This window comes from Syngnathus typhle, linkage group LG15 (assembly GCF_033458585.1).
Source record: "Syngnathus typhle isolate RoL2023-S1 ecotype Sweden linkage group LG15, RoL_Styp_1.0, whole genome shotgun sequence".
NCBI classification, from domain to species: Eukaryota; Metazoa; Chordata; class Actinopteri; order Syngnathiformes; family Syngnathidae; genus Syngnathus; species Syngnathus typhle.
In genome coordinates, this window is record NC_083752.1 from 1,658,643 (window position 1) to 1,678,314 (window position 19,672).

A 19,672-nucleotide genomic window follows, 5' to 3' on the forward strand; every position below is an offset into this window, starting at 1 on the left:
CAACGTTGTCGACTATAAAGCCGTTCCTAGTCGGTTGCCACGGGAAATCTTTGTCTTCCCGCCGCTCGCTGTCTGCCACTTGACTGTTTCTCGCCCCTCCAGCTTAGGCTTAGCCTGGCGTCTCGATCGCAGGCGGCCCAAGTTTCCGATAAGCGAGGAGATTGTATCAGATCAATGTTGGCTTCAAGCAAACGTCATTACACATTTCTATTTAATTAAACAGTCTGGAGACATTCACTTGCCTTCTCTCCAAAGCATCTTAGCGTGTTGTTTTCTTTGATTAAACAAAATCAAACTGTCAATTTCATTTAAAGTAGCGCCATTGACAATTCAATAGGATTTCATAGGAGAAATAGCGTGATTGTATTGACTACAAAAATCGCTACACTCCAAAGTATATCAAACTATAATATCGGATAATCCTTCCAAATTTCAGTGCTGCTGTTTGGTTAGCAGCAGAGATCATTTTAGTCGCTACGGGTGTTTTCCTCATAAGAAAAGGCAGGTGTCTATTTGAGAGAGGCCTTTATTTGTTTAAAGTGGGTGATGCTTCCCCGACTAATTGGTTGATTGGATCGACAGCCACGATTTGAGGAAATTTACCATTCGCACTTCTTACGTCCCCCGTTGGTGATTATTACGTTTCCCAGCGGTCCACTAAGAAAAGAAGAGCTCCCAATAAAACAAATGGAAACACATCCAGGACTTAATTCTCTCTTAAATTACCACCAAAGGTTAACAAATGCAGAGACGCTCCCTGAAATGTTCTTAGTGCTCGGCAAAGAAGGTCAGACATTATTATCTATTCCTGCAATGTTGCGTGTATCCTCTTTCTTCTTCCAACTCTTTTGTATTAATGTATTCTACCTCGTGACAACCGTCGCCTGTCTCTGTGCGACTCCCCCCTCCCAAAACACTTTTCAAAGCTTTCAAAACAGGAGGCAGTTTTCATTAAACCAACAAAAACAAGAGCATCAGTATCATGTCGTCGTTTTTCTCCTGGTAAAAGAAATTGCACCCCCGCCCCCCCAATGACAAAAAGCACCTTGAGACTTCATACAAACGTCAGATTAGAAGATTGCTGTCAGCTGCACTATTGGACTCGTCAAGAATTTCGATCGGGGCGATGTTTCAGCCCACGTTGGGTGTCTGCCATCGCGCCGCCTCCCTTAAGCTGCGACAGCTCAGCCCGCTATCTGGCAGCGGGGCTTCTCGGGGTCCAGATAAGACGGCAGATAGGATCAAATCAATGCTTGTTTTCCGCACCATTTTAAGCAAACCTTGCTCCATATTTCTTTTTAATGACTGAAATGATATTGACTCTGTGTCGTTTTCTTTTCACTTATTGTGTGACCTCTAAAGTGTAATGCTTGAGAATGGGAATTGAAAGGAAACTTGAAGACGCACGAAAGCTTCAAACGGAGAAATCAAAGAACATCCCACAAGCATCATAAAATCTTACTTAAAGCCAAATTGACTAAACGTAAACACATCATTGTATAAAACATTTGCATATTTGTTGCTTCCCTTGCTACTGTTTTAAGCGACTTGAGCTTATCAACTTTGCTTCACCGTGAATGCGCATCTTCATCTTTTCTAAAAAGGTGTGAATTATTTATTGGCGACTGACTGTCAAGACTGCGTGACATTGAGCGTGATAGTAACACAAATGCAAATAGATGTTGGTTGCATTTAAATGTGGAAGAATAAAACCAGCAGAGCCAATCAGATGTTCAATTATTATTCGTCCATTGACCTTCAATGCGTCGCTGCTCTATATCTGCTTTCAATATACCTTCGATGGAGCGGCGTTGAAAATGGCAAAAATCAATCAACATGAAAGCTACGCCATCACATCTTCACTAATTAATACAGTACGATTTATATTCTCAATGTATATTTGTGCAGTCCAGGTGTTCATCATGGTGACAAGTGGGTGGTGGGGGAGGTGAGGCTGGCTCACCCTGAGAAGTCACCTGATGGCAGGAATATCGTCAATGACAATTCTGACATATTGTGCTGGGATCTTTGGGAATAGCAGCGATTATATTAGCAACGCAGCCAGCGGAGCAGTCCATCACCCAATGGCATTCATTTAGCTGACAACCTATGCTAAGCGTATGTGCCTGTGTGTTTGTGTGTCCTCGTCCCAACACAATAGACGAACGAGACGGAGCAGATAGCCTGCATTTAAATTTTGTGTGTGCGCGCTGGCACGAAATCCAATATTCTCATTTCTCCCCTTTCTTTGTCCCTTCAGTCCCCAACATGTAATGATGTATTTCTATCTCAGTTATACACCAAGATCCATGGAGACCTGTGCCAGTACCCGAGCAATGTAGGGCTTGTTTACACACAAGTGAACGGGGAGGGGCGGGGGGGGACATGAAATGAATATTTATTCCAAATAGGGGCGGCTATGTTGGCAATTGGATGAGTATTATCATACTGTGTGACCTGAACAGTGGAGGTTATTGCTTGGTGCTGATATGTGATAGCTGCATTCCTAAGGGGGCTTGGAAGAAGAAAAAAAAAAAAAAAAAGATTTGATTTCAAACTGCTCGCAGTCACATAGTTGTTCTATTGTCAATGTTGTTAGTCAAGGACAAAGCGGCGCGTGCGAAAGTGGCTCTCGTCTTCAGGACGCTCCACTGGCGAAAGGGCATCTCTGCATAACCTTTAGAAATACTTCCAAGTCGTAATTTGCCTTGAGCAGGTAGTTGTCATTACTTGATGAGCTGGTGAGGATTCTCATTTCACTCAAGACGGAATGGTTAGTGAAATACTTTTTTTTCAAGCGTCAAAAGTAAAAAAAAAAATAAAAAAGCTTTTTATCTGTGGACTACATTCATAGCAGCAAGAATCCACAGAGTGAGGTGGAGCGGATCAATGACCATTAAAGATGTAATTCCGAGATGGCTTTCGCAAGCCACGCTGGTATGAATAAAAGATGCCGTCACACAAAAGCGCTCATTCTCCCTCTAAATCTCAGTGCTTTACTATTACTACGGTACAGTATATTAATTGAAATCGAGGCAGCGGTAAAAGTCGGGTCGAGTGCCGTTTCGCAAAACTAACTGCAGCATCTTTCTCTTTGCAGCGTTTGAATTGCTGGAACTGCAGCTTGCTTCGAAATTGTGTGTCAATGCTAAAGAGATGATGTGGCTTAAGACTTGACAGCAATACTGAGATCCAATGTAAATATTCCCACGAGGGGCTCTTAGCAATACAGCCTATGACCTCAGAGAAATGTGATTGGATGCTAAGTAGACAACACTTTGCTTGTCTCTTTATTGCTTTTCTGTCTGAGATCTCATTATTGAACTTCTTTCTGGAAAAAGTCCAATATTCCAAAGTGAGAAGTCTTTTACCAAAGTATAATTAAATACGGTTGACGCTACGGCGGAAGAAAATCCATCCTGGATGTGAATTCATTTGTCCTATGTCAATAATTCTTACAAGTGTCAAATTGTTACCATTTATTAACTGTGTTGATTCCCATTGGAACTTTTCATGATATTGTTGTTGCTGGTCAGTATGTAATGCATACTGCAGTGCTGGCGGACTGACTGACACCATGTCCAAAGAACAGGAGATGGGACTGTGACACCTCCGCTCTCAGCCCATTAGGATCAACATAGTGGAGGTGGACAGCCTGCCAAGGTGCCGATACCCACCGGACCCACAGGTCTCGCTCTTTTTGGAGACCTTTCGTTTCATGGAGACACTTGTTTAGAAGTGAATGCTTAGGGACTTGTGTGAGGACATTGCGGTTTACACCTGCCAGGTGTTGATAGAAGCGTCTTACTTTTAAGACTCGGCCGTTGTCGAATGTCAGTGGAGCATATCAGATCTATCGGGGGACATGTCTCAACATCCGCAACGAGTGAGTTCCTTGTAACATGCAAAATGTCAACAGCAACATGAGTTTCTTTGTCTTTCAATACAAGCTTAGCTTACTTAAATGGCCGAGAAAGCATACAGTGCGAGGGATATGGGCAAAATTGATTTTTAAAAATGCTCAGTGGGCTGTTGGTGATGATCCTCCCGTCATCACGGCAGTCCTCGCGCGCACACATATCAGTTTCTTTCCCTTTCTCACTTCTTCTGTAAAAGGCCATCATGTTTTCATAGTTTAGCAGGTGTTCTCTCCATTTTTGGGCCTCCGTCCTCAAAACTCCCACAAACCTAATGTAGTAGTGGGCTGCACGTATCTCCACTGCCAAGGACAGGATGCGTTTAGTCAAGCACAAATTATACAACAGATATAATTAAATAAGGTGTTGAAAATGGACATGCTGGAAATGAATATGAGCGGGCTCCGTCCGGGAACAGAACTTTTAAATGAGTATTTAACAAGCAATACAGATTTGCATTCATTTTGCTAATTGCACTTCAGTGGAGCTGTCGTTACAACAAACTCATACTTCTTACTAGGTTCAGGGCTAATTAGCGCTAACAATGCCGTACCGCTACACGAGAGATTCAGAGTCAAAGAATTTGGCAATCAAGAAGACAAGGTTGATGTGATTTTCATCATTGGAACAAACGAATGGCAAACAGTTTCCAATTCCCCGCCATATCCAATGGCCGAACAACGTTCTTTGAGTAGAACAAACGTTTTTATTGGTGCACAACCCAAACAGTCCTCCATCAGTTATATCTGCCGTATATTACAGCATTACTGAGCGAGCGTGCGTGCGTTTACCGGTAGCACCTTAATGCCCTTGGGTCCAAGATGTTGGCAAATAAACTCATTTTATTATTGGACCAATATCACCGTAAGAGATTTATGTCGAGGCTTATTTTGTTTTGTCGGGTGGAAAAAGTGCAGGGGATAAAAAGTTATAAATCCTTCACTTCCCCGGTTATAGCTGTGAATTAATTTCGAGGTGAACGGTGTGTGATACTGAAAAAATATGTTTTTCTTTCACGCTAATATTGTAATCATGCAGTTTTAGTTTTGTTTTCTGTAATTCAATGATGCAGGATTACCAAATACTTTGACCTGTAAGCCTTTATTGTAACCATTTTTCCGAGTTCATCTTCGGATGGATGCCGCAGACTCTGCCGAGCTGTCAGTCAGTCATCTCAAGTGGGAGGCGAGCTCATTGGCTCGCTATAGGGAAGTGACAGAGCGCAATTGTTGATTGACAGGGCGGATGTGAGCGGTGAGGCGTTGGAGTCTGCTGGGATGATTTGGAAAGTGGAGCAGATGAGCACACAGTCGGGAAGCACTAGGAGAATAAACAGTCTCTTTAGGAGAAGCAAACAAAAGGTGGCCTGCACGAGGGGGGCTGGCGCTCCCTTGACTGTGCTCAGAATACACAAGTAGGCCACCTTTTTACAAAGGAGAACGGCAACAAATGAAGATAATAACCATGAACGGCATACACTTCACCGGACACGGCATTAGGTACGCAGTCGAATGAAATATCCATCAGCGCCACCGAGTCTACTTGGTCTTGTTAAAAGGGGATAGTGTGGCCTTTGTGAAATGTTCAACCTTAGCTCTGGTCCCTTCAACATTCCACAGCAACCATTTTGTGCTTATTTGTTGTTTGAAGTGGATTGGAGGTGGCTGCTTATAAAAGCAGATGGAATCATTCTTGCACTTCCTCTATGGACTTCATTTAATTGCATTAACAGAGGACTATGGATATGCTAGCTCTCCTTTCGATAATATCCCGTAAAAGCACAACACGGTGATGTTCCTCGGCGCTGCATGGCTGACACGATTGCCACCTTTTCCGGGCAGGAGCCAAGCAGGTCAACGCTAGCGGGAAGACTTTCACAGTGCGCAGCTCGTTGCAGCTGCACGTGGACCGACGTGACGACGGAGTGGCGTACACCTGCAGAGTGGACCACGAGGCACTCGCGCAGACGCCGCAGCAGATCACCGAAGTGCTGGAGGTCCACTGTGAGTGTCAAGCCGTGAGCGTCCTGGACCAATGCCATTCATTTGACCTTGTGCGTGTTTGCCTTAGATGCTCCTCGGGTGGAGATCATCCACTCTTTGGCCGTCCCTCAGGAGGGTCAGTACCTAAAGTTGGAATGTGTGTCTCAAGGCAACCCTTCGTAAGTCATTCACCTGACGCCGCTCTTCTCCGGGATGAAGTTCCTGTCTCTATCTATCTATCGTTTCTCTTTCCAGGCCAGATCCTGTCATGTGGACGAAAGACGGCGTGGAACTTTCAGACCTGGGCAGGGTGATTGTGGAAGGTCGGGAGCTGACGTTCACGTCACTGAACAAGACTGACAACGGCACGTACCGCTGCGAGGCCAGCAACCACCTAGGCACCAGCAGCGCTGAATATGTACTCTACGTCTACGGTGAGTCGTATGGAAACAAAGTTGGACCTAATTGGTCCAAGTCGTGTACAATAAGGAATAAAAGCAAGCACCAAATTCAAGTGCTAGAGGCTTCTGCTGTGCATTTGCATTAGCAGTGCGAGTGATTAGTTGTAACATCGCTCACAGGGCCTCAGGTGACACTAATACCGCCAACGTCTTTCTTTAAATAAACCTGCGTCCCAGATCTTCTTCACGCATGCACATCATGAGGGAGGAGCGAGGGGGTGTGTATGGGTGTGGAATTTAGTGCTGTGTTGTCAGAAATATTACCACGGAGAATAAGTCATTGAGAGCAACGCCAGAGGAAGTGGAGGATGAAGTGAATCAGTGTCGGGGAAAACGGATAGCTCGCCCTCCTCGTTTTCCTGTCTCTCCTCAGCCGTTTGTCTCTTGGAATTAAGTCTCTGTTCCGTTTGGTTTAAGATAGTTGCGTGTTTGCGTGTGAGTGAGTTGAGGGAAAACAAGTCGGAAACCGAATTTCTGGAACAATAAATATTGCTTGATTATTACAACTCCAACCCAGCGGGGTGTTTTGTATTTTGCAACGAGCATGAATATTTTTAGGCCAAATAATGGTGATACCTCGTATCGACCCGGCCGCCCGCGGTGGTTCCGCAGTCATGAGCTAGCCGGGCTGTTCAAGGATACAAGCAAGGTTGCTATCAATAGTTTATGAAGTGTCTGCTTCAGGTCGTACTCACGGCCACTGTGACGTGCGTGAATGGAAGCTTCTTGTTTGGAAATGTTGAATATGTGTAGTTGCACCCAAAAAGGGTTATATATTAGCAACGATTATGATCATCGGTTCATCGTTTTTTTAAACTTAAAATGTTCAAATCCTCTTAAATATTCTCAAATTCTTGTAGTCCTCCATGAAAGCGAAATCAAGTCAAATTTGCAAAAATCGGCATTTTGGAAAAGGGCAATCCATTTTCTGATGATTGTTGAACTGAGTCATAATCGATTTATATTTTTTGCATGCTCAACTTGAAACAATGTCCTGTTTGAAAAAAGAGACAGATATTAAAAAAAGTAATTTAGAGATTCTTCTACTATTAAAATAATTGCAGCCTTAAAATATATTAAATGAAACAGGCAGTTTACTTGTCAGGCATTAAATAAAAGAAACGACGACTCACACTTTGCCAAGTATCCATATTTCTGGGGAGTTTTAATTAAAGCGTGTGTGATTCCATGCAGGCATTACTTGCAGCCTAGCACATCTTAAAAATGTCATGGAAATAGAAGAGCATAAAAATGTGATGCCCTTAATAAAATTGATGTTCAAAACTCAACACCTCAGAAAAGAGCAATTGTGGCTTAGGAGGGTCAAAGTTTATAATGGAGATTCATTACTTGCTCTTGGAAAATGGCACCCGCTTTGTACCCGGCGTTCATTAGTGATTAGCGCACCTTTTAGCCTTTTACAATTGCTGCCATAATTCTCGGGAAATACCTTTTTAATGGTTCCTCTGCAGCAAGGAGACATTTTGACTCGGAGACACGCAGTCCATCTGTTTTGTGATTCTCGCCCGGGCTGAAAAGTCACGGAGACGACCGGGCCTTGCAGCAGGGCCAATCAAAAAACCTCCACAGTGCCATAAAAAAGCAGAGGGACACAAACAAGGTGGCGGTGTAACCTCATTAACTTTGTCAAACAATGCTTCACGTCTCAATCCCTTTGTCCCGTTAATATTTGACCATCGCTTTGGATGGAACACCTCGAGGAATGTCTTCAAGCCCTGACTCAAAAATAAAAATCTTTTGAGTCTGTTGGTGAAAGACTTGTTTTGAGATTGTGAAAGCAACATTTTTTTCTTTCTTTCACGTTTGCTCTCTCCCACATCATTTTTGGAGTCGGACCTCTGCTCTGCTTTCCCATTGAGATTAAAAAAATGATGTTTTTTTAAAACAATTTAAAACTTTTTTAAAAAAGTACTTTTTTTTACGTCATTAAAATGACATACATAGCGGCAGAAAGTTGGTTGCAACACACACAACTGCTTCTGTAATTCCCTTGTTGTCAAATGTCAATGTGCACGTTATGTATTTCTGCTTGTTTTTAACATTTTTTTTTTTTTGCTTTCCCATTGCTATAACATGGCTTGCCATCCAATTCATGTGTGGTATCTAATTTCTCCCATTTTTTTTAGTTGCATTTTGTTTTTCCCTTTGTAAATGTTTGTATGTCTATCCCTCCCACCAGAAGAACCCACCACCCTGCCTCCATCCACCACCCCTCCCTTCCATCCCATCCCCCCAGACTCCACTGTTCTAATAGGCACCCACGCTTCAGACCCCACAGTCACTGGAAACCGAGGTACCGTACCACCATCTGCTTTTTTTTTTCCTTTCCCAACCTCCTCAGCATATTGTCGCATCTCACGCTTGTCTTAGATTCCGATGACTCCCTTGTGCGATCACTTCACTGTTAATATTCCAAAGTAGAAATTGACAGGGGTTAACTTCGCCCCCAATCCCCTTTTTAATACTTCCTCTCGGTAGCCAGACTTATTGTATTCAGTTGGAGTGGCGCTGTTTAAAATCCAATGTCCCCTTGACATTCCTAAGACTTGTGTCGTCCCGTGCCCTGAAAGCTCAAAGAAGTAAATGTCATGTCCAACTGCAAATGTCTGCCCCCCAGAGATGACTCATTGTGACTCCTAATGCTGTGTTCAATCCAGGAAGCCTTCACACTTGAAAAGAAAGAACTTTTTTTTTTCTTTCTTCTCTTCAAGGCAGTAACTCAAACTTTTAGAGAGTGCTGTTGATATACCCACTCATATTAAGTTGGACGAAGGATATTTTAATGGATGGGTTGTCATCTGCAAAAAGGATTTGAGTATTATCGGAGGGAACACTAAATGCTGATGTCACCATTTTTTTAAGTGTCTGTCATTCCTGCAAAAGTTGATGACATGCCGGATTATGATTATAGATTTGGACATTAATATCCACTGGAGTGTGGAGTATGAAACCACCACTATAGTTCTTCACATTTAATCAAAACTTATAAATATAAAAATAATACAAAAATAATGTAAACATAAAGTGACCCCATTTTCAGACATTTTCCAATATTTCGTATGGAATTCTGTTAAATTAGTACAAAATGATGCTTTCGCTATAAATGTATGATTTTTATACACTGTACCGTGCAATCTAGTGTGAAGAGTTCATGATCATGTATCTACGCGCGCCTTTAATCCTCTACGAGGCTGACAGCATCATATTTGAGCTAACCATCCTGCAGCCAAGCCCTCCATGGTGTTGCTCCAAGATTGGAGTCGGAAAAGGTTGTTAGCGTCTATCATGGTGGCAACCAAGGAGCCCAGAGACGCCAGAAAGATGTTATCATGGGATTAGAACTACTTTCCCAGACTGGAGGATATTGTCGAGTGATACAAGGAACAATTGAAGGACTTTTGTTGAACCCTTCAACATAATGGAGGAGGAGTTGACATGGTCTAGCACATATTTCAAGAATGGCTCAACGACATGTTGGAGTAATAAGCCACTTGTTGGATGAGATCATTCTAGATATGGGGAATTTTGGGTGGATAGCCCAACAGACTGAAAGGAACTGTATGGGCAGAAAACTGAAAGAATGGATGGACTGAGAGAAATGAAGCGTCAGAGGCTTCAAAAATATTTTCATGACGCACTGCAGGTTTCTACGTACATATATTTCCCCCTTATTTTAAAAGTCAGACAGCTAGCAATAACTGGACTACCTTTGTTTGTTGGAATGACTGTTTCCCAGGTGATTGTGTGTGTGCACCCCACCCTACGATAACGCTGACATGGCGCCACGTCTGAAATGGTAACACGAGACGTTGCGTTTGATTGACGTATCAATTTAAAAGTTGGGTGCTGTGTTAAGCAAGATGCAAATGAGTTTGCTGACCCTCAAAGTTGAAGGAACCCTTTCTTTCTCCCTCTCAAACCTTTTCCCTCAGCGTCATTGGCTTGGTCCCCATATTCCTTTACACACAATGTTGAATATTCCCCATCAGCTTCTGATGTCTATTTGTGTTCTGCTGACACACAAGAGGGGCGCAGCTTCTCTACGTGTTGTAGGGGAATCTGGATATCAGACTCCTTCAATGCGTCCCCAGTTGCTACGCTATCTGCTTTCATACGTCTTCTTGATTTATTACCCGCTCTTTTCACGGGCTCTAGATGAAAGCAAACATGCATGGAGCGCTTGCAGCCCCCATGACGTTTTGTCTTTTTAATAAAGTTGTCCGCCTGAGCTGAAGACGCATGGTAGGTCCAACCTTGGAGCTCCTAAGGCGGAATATTAGCATATAATACACCTGATTATCTCCTTTATGCATTCCACCGCTCACTTTTTGACACCTTGCTTCTATTTATCAACCCACGCTGAATAAAACAGTGCGAGTTATCTTGTAGCAAGTTGTCATTCTCCGCAAAGTATTTCTAGTTGCTCAAAGATTTAATATAGTTTATTTACAAGCATTCTATTAATTAAAGGTCTTGCTAAAAAAAAAAATTGGTTTATTTTGTGAAGTTCCACAGATAAAGACTCCTTGGGTTGGAGCCACATCTTGGTGATAGTTTTTGGTATTTGCTGCCAACACAAGTCATCTAGTCTCACAGCAAGAGGTCTGGAAAAAGTGAACAGACGCCACATTAAAAGTCTCCCTTCTTTTGCTTGCTTGGGTAGTGCCAAACCACTGAAGTTTAGGGGCCTAAAGCAAAAGACAACTTCACAATGATGAATGATAAAAGCAGAATGTGGACGTTTGGGTGATATTTAACACTTATTATTAACATTGATTTATTTATTTACTTATCTATTTAAATCTACTATGCTGTGGAAATTTTTTTTCTTGCAGTATAATGAAAATGGCTTTGAAAAGAGTATAGTTTATACGCATTTAGCCTTAATACGTAAATTATAGCTCGGATATCTTAGACACAATTACCATGCGGAGTCACATAGTGGATGGTGGCGTTTATTCAATCTTGTAGAAATATTAGCAAATAAATATACAGCAAACTTGATGGTTCTAATAAATCGTCTAATTAGCGCCAATGTGCTTTGTGCCAGCTGTTGACCTCTAGGGTGTAACTACAGCAAAGATAAAGATTCCAAATCTCCAGTGTATGACTCGAGACTGATGTCCGAGCTGTAGCTTGTGATTCACTGTATTGATTAAGCGCCGGAGCGTGCGCCCGCCCGCCCGCCCGCTCAGTCTTAATGGCAATAATACATCTTTGGCTAAGCACCAAAGGTCTGTGCAATGTCATCAAAGTGTACATAAACACATCCTCGCTCTGCATGGCCGCTTACCTCTTTGCCGTATCGCTCTTCGTGGCTTAGCAAATTAGCTGTGACCTTGGCAAACCGAAATTAGTCATCACGCACAACAGGGCTTTCTTTGACATATTTACTGTTCACTCCAAGCAATCAGTATTCCTTTGGCCAACCCCTGTTCCTGCTAACAACGGGTCCTGCCTCAGAGAGGACAGCAAAGTCAAAGTCTGCTTTATTGTCAATTATTCATGGATGGTGTCTCTGTCCGTGGAGGTGCAGAAATAATACAAATAAAGCACGGCCAAACGTAAAGTTATCTTCTCTTACTTTGTACCTGAGAGGAATGGAGGATAAAAGAAGAGAAAACTGTACCGGCGGCTTTGACACTAACAACTACTTAAACTTGAGACATGCATTGGAAAAGTGAAGCTGTTGGACGCCCGATAGGTTAGGTTGCATGAGCGTCATGCTCACATGCATTCATTCGTTTTCTATACTGCTTATCCTCTTCAGAGTTGCGGGCTTTGTGCTTTAAAAAGTCGACTTGAGGAAAAAAAAAAAAAGGTTTCGAAATCAAAGCTTAAATAACTTTGACGTTAGGTTGCGTGTTCGCACAGCCAGCCTCTAGATCACTGGTGTCAAAGTCAAGGCCCGGGGGCCAGATACGGCCCGCCACATCATTTTAGATGGCCCGCAAAGACAACGGAAATCGATTTGATTTCAATATTTCAGTTTTTATTAGTCTCTGTTTTGAAAACTAGTTATTCATCAATTTGTTGTGTAGCCTATACCGTACATATATACAATATTGTTATTTGGGTTGACAATTTTAATGAGGCTTTGAGGCAAACGATGACTATGATGCGGCCCGCGACAAAAATAAGCCTGAAGCCTCAGCTTAAGATACAAAACCAGTATCGTTATTTATTATTCCCCGCACCCTCACACACACACGCCTCCCTGTTGCTCCGGGTCGTCCATTTGAAGGGTCAAAGGGCATGGGATCAATAATGGGTTGCCGCAATGTGGCGAGGCGATCTTTATCTCAAGCCTGGGTGTGTTCAGGATGCAACGTGGATTGTCTGAAGACAAGCGGCAGCTTAATTACCAGCCTTCCTCCGGGCTCTGTTCCTTGAGGGCTTGCGCCGTCTGCATTTAAAGACAAAGGGTCTTTTCCTTACAATGAAATATTCATGACGCCGGCTCTTGATTGTGAAATCTACCTGACTTCAATAAAGGTTTCAAAAGTTCTGGAAATAATGAAACCCCAAGTACGGCAATGGAATTTCTATCAATGAAGTTCCTTCATCCAAATTTGTCCGCAAGGTGGATATAATCAAATCATCATGATTTCACTGCTATCTTAGGTTAGATGCTAACATAGCAGTAAAATCATAAGTTTTTGGACTATAAGTCACAATTAAAATTCTTTCGGCGCTCCCGTCGCAACCTCAAAAGGTTCTTCACATTTTTTCTGTTAGCCATGATTGCAATGCTAACCTTTTGAAGAAAAAGCACAACAAACAGTTTCCGAAAACTTTGGATGGTAAAGGACAAAAAGTGCAACGTGTACTTTGCAGGTACTCCGCTTCAATCTGCTTTAGACTGGGGGGGAAACCTGTTGTGAAAACTCAATAAGTGAAAGGACAATTTTCATTCCTTGGAGGGATTTCCAACAGCTTTACTTCATTGCTATCGATCTAACGTTAGCGCCGGGTTAGGACGTGCGATGAGCAGAAATAACATTTTCTCTCGCAGCCGCCGCTTGGGTGGGTGACTCGTGTTCAAAGCAAAAGGCTTATGTCCCCGTGGCAGCATCCTCAGATATTTCAAAAGGGGTTAAATATTGAACAGCCGCGACAATCTTCCGTCCATTTCCTCCCTGGCGTGGGGCGCAGGACGAATTAAAACATAATGCAAAGGTCTTTGTGCTTATTGCTGAGCCAGCTTATTGATGAGCTGTCACATTAACTGGCTTTGGGGGGAAGAGATATAGCAACAATTTGGAAGTAAGTGTAGAACAGGGAGGGAGAAATCATTAGATCTCAGGGCTCATGCGATCAATTACATAGAATAACCCCAACTCCACCCACTCGTATTCATTCAAACACTGGAAGGTCTGCTTTTTATTTGTTGAAGCTTTATTCCTTTGACTTGTCCCTCGAAAAGATTCTCAAGTTTAACATGCCCCCTCTTGTGTCTATTTCATTGAAGCCATTCCACTTGTGCAATTATGACGGAAAATTGTCGGCCAAGCAACAGCGCTAAAGTTGTGATCAAGTTAACGCTGCTGCCTTGATTTTGTCCCCGTTGTCGCTTTCTTACCGCTGAGGTTATCGACTCGGCCGATCACGCCGCCGCCGCGATAGATTGATTCTCGCGTTGGGCTTGATGAATTCATAAGATTAATTATCTCACTCTGATTAGAACTTCATTTTCATTGTGAGAGCAGGATAGGAGGGCGGGAGAGAGAGAGAGAGTCTGGCCGCTTGAATATTCAAGAGAGTATCCGCGACCATGTGACGGGCTTTATTGAATGATTAGCAGGAGTAATTTGTTTTCAGAATCTAATTAATCCTCTCAGAGACACCAAGCAATAATCTGCAAGGACGTGGGGGGGGAAGAAAAAAAAAAAAAAGTGAAAACGCATCTCTGTAGCATCTTTTGCTTTCTTCAAATGCATCCGTCTTTTTTCCATCTCGGCTGGAAGCTGCAAGCACTTTGGGCTACTTTCCTAAAAGAAATTTCACATGAAATGAGTGGCCCTGCATAGGACATGAAACTATCCCAACAAATGAACAAACAATACCGATACCAAGTATCGATACCACTAGTACTTCTGATATTTGACATTTGAATGAGCACAATACCTGAACAACGACTTGACAAACAATTGTACTAGTAGCTGTAAAACATTTTAATGAAAAAAATTTAATTTTAACAAGCACGATAACTGAACAAAGACTTTGCTTCAATGCTTGGATACCTTGAAATAACCGATACTGGTATAGGTGCTTGCCCATCCTTCAATCGAATCCCTATTCATTTGATTTGATCTATTATGGGTATGTATAAGGTGTAAGTTCTGTCTGAAGTATATAAAGTGAGGTTGTTCCTCTTGCCTTGTTTGTTGTATAAAGCCTCAAGGACACGCCATTTCTGTAAGCCTTTTTGTTTAAGGTGGTTATTAGACTTCAGAGATGCTACATTTGATCGTCAGGGGCTGAGCCGTTAAGCCTCGCCAGACGAATGGCGTCGCAAAGGACAATTCTGTTTGGTAAATGACTGCACTGACACTTCTTTAGATGAAGACAGCGGATGTGCAACAGACAAACTTTGATAAAGAATGATTCCCATTTGGAAGGCAATCCTGTGAGGTGACTTTCAAGCCAAACATCAGATGAGCAGTCGGGCACCTTTTTACAGATAAAAACATCTGAAATCTTGCAAAAGTATCTTTTATCTTGTCGCTTCACGGTCATGAGAAAAATGTGCTGTTTTGCTTTCATTATTTGACTCACTTCGCCGTGTATTCATTGAGTCTTATCTTTCTGTCGAGGTGGAATTTTTCACGGCGCTCGTTAGATGGTGCATAATGGTGTCTTCGACAATATAAAACGTTCTGTATTTGAAGTGATACGTTCGTGACACCCGTGTCTATTGTTTGGCCGAAATGGAGACCAGATGTTTGTTGTCAAAGTAATATAGTTCTGCAGTTATGCCAGCAAACCGCCTTGTTTATCGAGGCACACGGTCAACAGAAAGAAGCCCGTGGCCGTCAGATAAGAATTCAGCTGGCGGCTTGAGGAGGAAGACTTTTGCTGGGAGTCGGCGGCGACTCGCACAAGCTGCGAGCCTCTTTGATTTATTCAACACGGCCGGGCGACAAGGAGAGCGCCATAAATATTGAAGGACAACTTTGCTCTGCTATGAAATCGCACCGAGAAGATATGTGCCCTTTATTAAAAGATCATGCGATGACGCTTAGAGACCTAGAAGGTTCCATTTTGGATTTCTTTCTTTTTGCTTCTTTCATTTCTTTCCGTAAGCCAAACATTTCAGTCTCTCTCTCTCTCTGAGTGACGCTCTAAAAGAGAATATTTATGTTTGGGATCACATATGGAAGATTGTATTATGGTAAAACATGTATTTTTATGTGCAATATTCTCCAAAGTGATTCAACAGCTACATTTATATGCATCAAGCGGCGGGCGGGACTCCAAGTCCTCGCTGTCGTGCCGCAATGAGGTACAGAGACAGCCATGGGGGGGGAACATTGCTTCCTCCTTTGCTTCACTGACCATGCAGAACTTTAGCACAGTGAAACCCTCCTAAGTGCCCATGCGTGTGTGCGTGTGTTCTCACGTGTGTGTGTGTCATTGCGGGCGTTTGTTTGTCCGCTGGGAGGCGGTGAAGTGTGAAGGCCTGGTCATTCACACGACGGCGGCTTATGGAGCGCATGCAAGCCAGCTGTTCAATTGGGCCACATGGGAAGAGGATAACGAAAAAAAAAAAAAAAAAGCGACAGCTATGTATGTTGAAATTGTTTCTACATATTCCTGGTAACACCTTCTTTTTTCTCTGTGGAAAAAAATGTCAAGATAAAAAATGTCAATCCAGTTGTGATGCTGTCAGGTGGCACAAAAATAACCTGTAAGCCTAACCCTCATTTGAAACCGTACCCCTAATTTAAAACCCTACTTTGCAATCCTTTCCCTAATTTGAAACCCTACTTTGAAAAACTAATTGTAATATAAAACCCAACTTTGAAGCCCCAATTGAAAACCCCAACCCTAGTTCGAAACCTCAATTTGAAACCCTACCTCTCATTTAAAACGCTCATTTAAAACCCTACTCCAGGCAGGTTTGTGCGACGTGAACAACTTGACAAGAAAGATCCTTTATCTTCTTTTTCACACTTCTATTCGGCTCACAAGAATCACTCTTTTGTTCTTTTGGGGATTTTCTGATCATTTATTTACCGTACCTTTGCGACTGCCAGCCTGCTTTGCATTTCGGAGATTCTCCATGGGTGGTTCCTGAATTATTCAACTTCCTGATTCTTTTTTTCCCCCTAACTAACAATGTCGTCGTCTTCACCTTCGTTTTGCTGGCTGAATGTCTCTCTCCCACTCTCACCCTCTTACTCTCCGTTTTATTATTCCCTGAGAAATCATGTGAAAGGAGCAAGCTCTCATCAGAAGCATCCTTAGAAGAAGAGAAAAGTGGCAAAGAAAAGCCCCTTCATTCCTCGTTGCAGTGTTTGCTCTATTTCTTGATTTGACGGTAGCGTTCTCCTCTCCCTCCCGTCTGTCCTCAGATCCCAACGCTCTGGCCCATCACGGCACGGACCACGCTTTGATCGGGGGTGTGGTGGCTGTGGTGGTCTTTGTCACCTTGTGTTTAATCATTGTTCTGGGAAGATACCTGGCCAGGCATAAAGGTAGGTAGCAAGCACCTCGGACCCCGCCGTCCATCTCGCACATCGTCCCATTGGACATTCCCGTGGCTCAGAGAATCCTCAGGTGGCAGATGAATGATATGCGCTGGCTCCTGTGAAGGACAAAGAATAAAATAAGACACAGAATCGGTGAAGATTGAAATCCCTTGAGACGTGAGGGCAATTTGAATCAGGGCCCACATATGACCACGTACATTGGAAATGAACGATAAAATATGTGCAGAGTAAGGACGGCACAAAACTTTTCGTCCAAAATAATCAACAATAGGGCCGCACGCTATTTGTACGCACTTTACATGTGGCGCTTTTACGTAGGAACGTACCTGACAAACGAGGCCAAAGGGGCGGACGACGCGCCCGACGCCGACACGGCCATCATCAACGCCGAGGGCAACCACGCGCACGCCGAAGAAAAGAAGGAATACTTCATCTAGACTGTAGAGGGCGCCTCCCTTGCCATCCGTCCCTCCTTGTCTTCTTCTCCCTCTCTCTCTCTCTGTCTCTCTCTCTCTCTCTCTCTCTCCCTCCCCCAGTGTTTGCCCTCTTTTTGGCTTCATCTTTTCCCATCATGGTTCAGCGGCCATTTTTGGCAGGCATCGCTGCTGAAGTTCCCACGTATTTTTGCCCCTTCAACTCTGTAAATCTGTAAATCTACCATGACTGCTTCTTACACCCTCCAGTCCGACACCTGAACACGCTAACACAAGCCCCTCCCACTCATCCACACCACCACACCACACACACACACGTCTCACATCTACACGGTGCCTAAAAAAAATACAGACGCCATTGAACTCGTGTCAATGCCTTCATGTATCAGTCAGTAGCAATGTAAATGCTTTTGTAGGTGGTCACCCGGACGGCCCATCATCCCGTTGCTTAGCTCACAGCATTGTGTTTTTGATTCTTCTCAATTTTTTTTTATTTCGATGATGATCTGTGCTGTTTGGCGCCTTATACATATCTACTACACTCAATATCTTAGACGACGGATCCCTCCTTCGTTAAATAGACTTGTAATTAAAATGTGGAGCCATGTAAGATAAGAAGGCGGCTTTGTGTGGTACTCGAGTTGCAAGGTTGCCCGGATCCGTGTGTAGTTAGTACAGTAGAGCGGGGGGGTGTAGCGTGCTACCGTTTAGAACTGAGAATACACACCAAAAATTTTGCAAGCGATGCTAGATGAGATCTTTCATCCATTGAGAAGAATAGAAGAGCTTTTTCTAAATCTGCTACCAATCTACTTTTTGTGTATATTCTTGAACTCGGCAGCCGCTTTTGTTTTCAACACGATGGCTTCAGGTCGACTAGTTGTATAAATTGTATTTAAGTTAGCAAAAAAGCATTTATGTTCTAATGAGAAGAGAGGGAGGAAAAAAACATCCCGTCAAATGTAAAATCGGAAAACGGATTGAAAAGAGTTCATTAGTTACGTTATGTACAGGGATTTTGTGATCAATGCAATTTATTGCTGTAAATTCTGTTTTGATGTGCACTTCAACTCATTTTATCTTTTTATGGACCAAGCAGTTTGACTTTGAAAAGGGAAAAGTACAAAAAGTTCAAAGGTTCAAAGTTGAGTATTTTACCTTTACATGAGTCCGGTATTAAGTCCATCTCAGACGTGCGCAGTGAAAGTTAATGTTTGTGTGAAATATTCACAATTGGAACAACCGAAGGGGCAAACTATTTAAAAAAAAAAAAAGGTCATGAATGTGTTGCGTTGTTTTCCATACATTATTTCCCAAATGATAAATCTTGATGGACAAAGATAAAAGCACAAGATGGAGTTAATGTTTTGCCTTGAGGGTGCTACTTGATTCAAATTGACAGCGATCTTTGTTTCCAAATCGTCCAAACAAAAGAAAAAAAATCCAATACTTTTCTTTGAATGGTTTTAAACTCCCTGCTGTGTATCGTGTCTGCTAAAACGTGTTTGATTGTGAAAATTGCTATTGAATTCCAGCTCTCTTATAATCTTTTTGTATATTAGCAACTTTATCAATTGTTTTTTATTTTTTTTTATTTTTAATCTGTCATTACATATACTTTGACCAATTTTTGCATTTTGTTTTGGCACACGGCATGTAAATAATGTGTGGGAAACTAAAGTTGGTAAAACCACATCAGTAAGTTTTTGTTGGCCTCTTTTTCATGTTTAAATTATTTCAAGAGGTATTTTAGAGAATGGGAAGAATGTTTAGTAACTTGATAGTAGAGAACTGAGGGGATTGTGGCTTTTTATTAAAGATGAGGATTTAATCGCATTTTCTTGATTGAAGTTGTAGAAATTTTCAAAAAAAATTTTTAACCCCTGAATGTTAAATACCGGTGGCGTATTTTACAGTGTAAGGATGTAGCTCAACTTTCTATAGCTAGTGCGATTTTTGTTTCCTCTTTTCCATTTTGTCATGAGTAAAATCTCACCAGACAAAAAAAAAGATGTGATTAGCCAAAATCAACACAACTAATGAAAAATCTATTTGACAAAACAGATTATTATTATTATTCCTATCTATGGCTAAGGAAGTCATTCATCAAACAATAATTGAAAAACTCCAACTTGTTTTTGC

At 42.4% G+C, this 19,672-nt stretch overlaps 1 protein-coding gene across 5 annotated transcripts in view; it reads left to right on the top strand.

Annotated features, from left to right (window-relative positions):
* The window catches only part of cadm2a (cell adhesion molecule 2a), a 102,297-nt gene extending 83,069 nt beyond the window's left edge, over window positions 1-19,228 (top strand). For 3 of the 5 annotated variants that reach the window (XM_061299737.1, XM_061299739.1, XM_061299741.1), the window contains 6 exons: window positions 5,759-5,920; window positions 5,988-6,078; window positions 6,155-6,333; window positions 8,561-8,674; window positions 16,959-17,081; window positions 17,415-19,228. In XM_061299737.1, coding sequence (XP_061155721.1) covers window positions 5,759-5,920; window positions 5,988-6,078; window positions 6,155-6,333; window positions 8,561-8,674; window positions 16,959-17,081; window positions 17,415-17,533 — 788 coding nt within the window. In that variant the 3' untranslated portion in view covers window positions 17,534-19,228. The remainder of the gene's footprint in view (window positions 1-5,758; window positions 5,921-5,987; window positions 6,079-6,154; window positions 6,334-8,560; window positions 8,675-16,958; window positions 17,082-17,414) is intronic. The other 2 variants (XM_061299738.1, XM_061299740.1) reach the window with 2 other exon arrangements.
* Window positions 19,229-19,672: the final 444 nt, after the last annotated feature.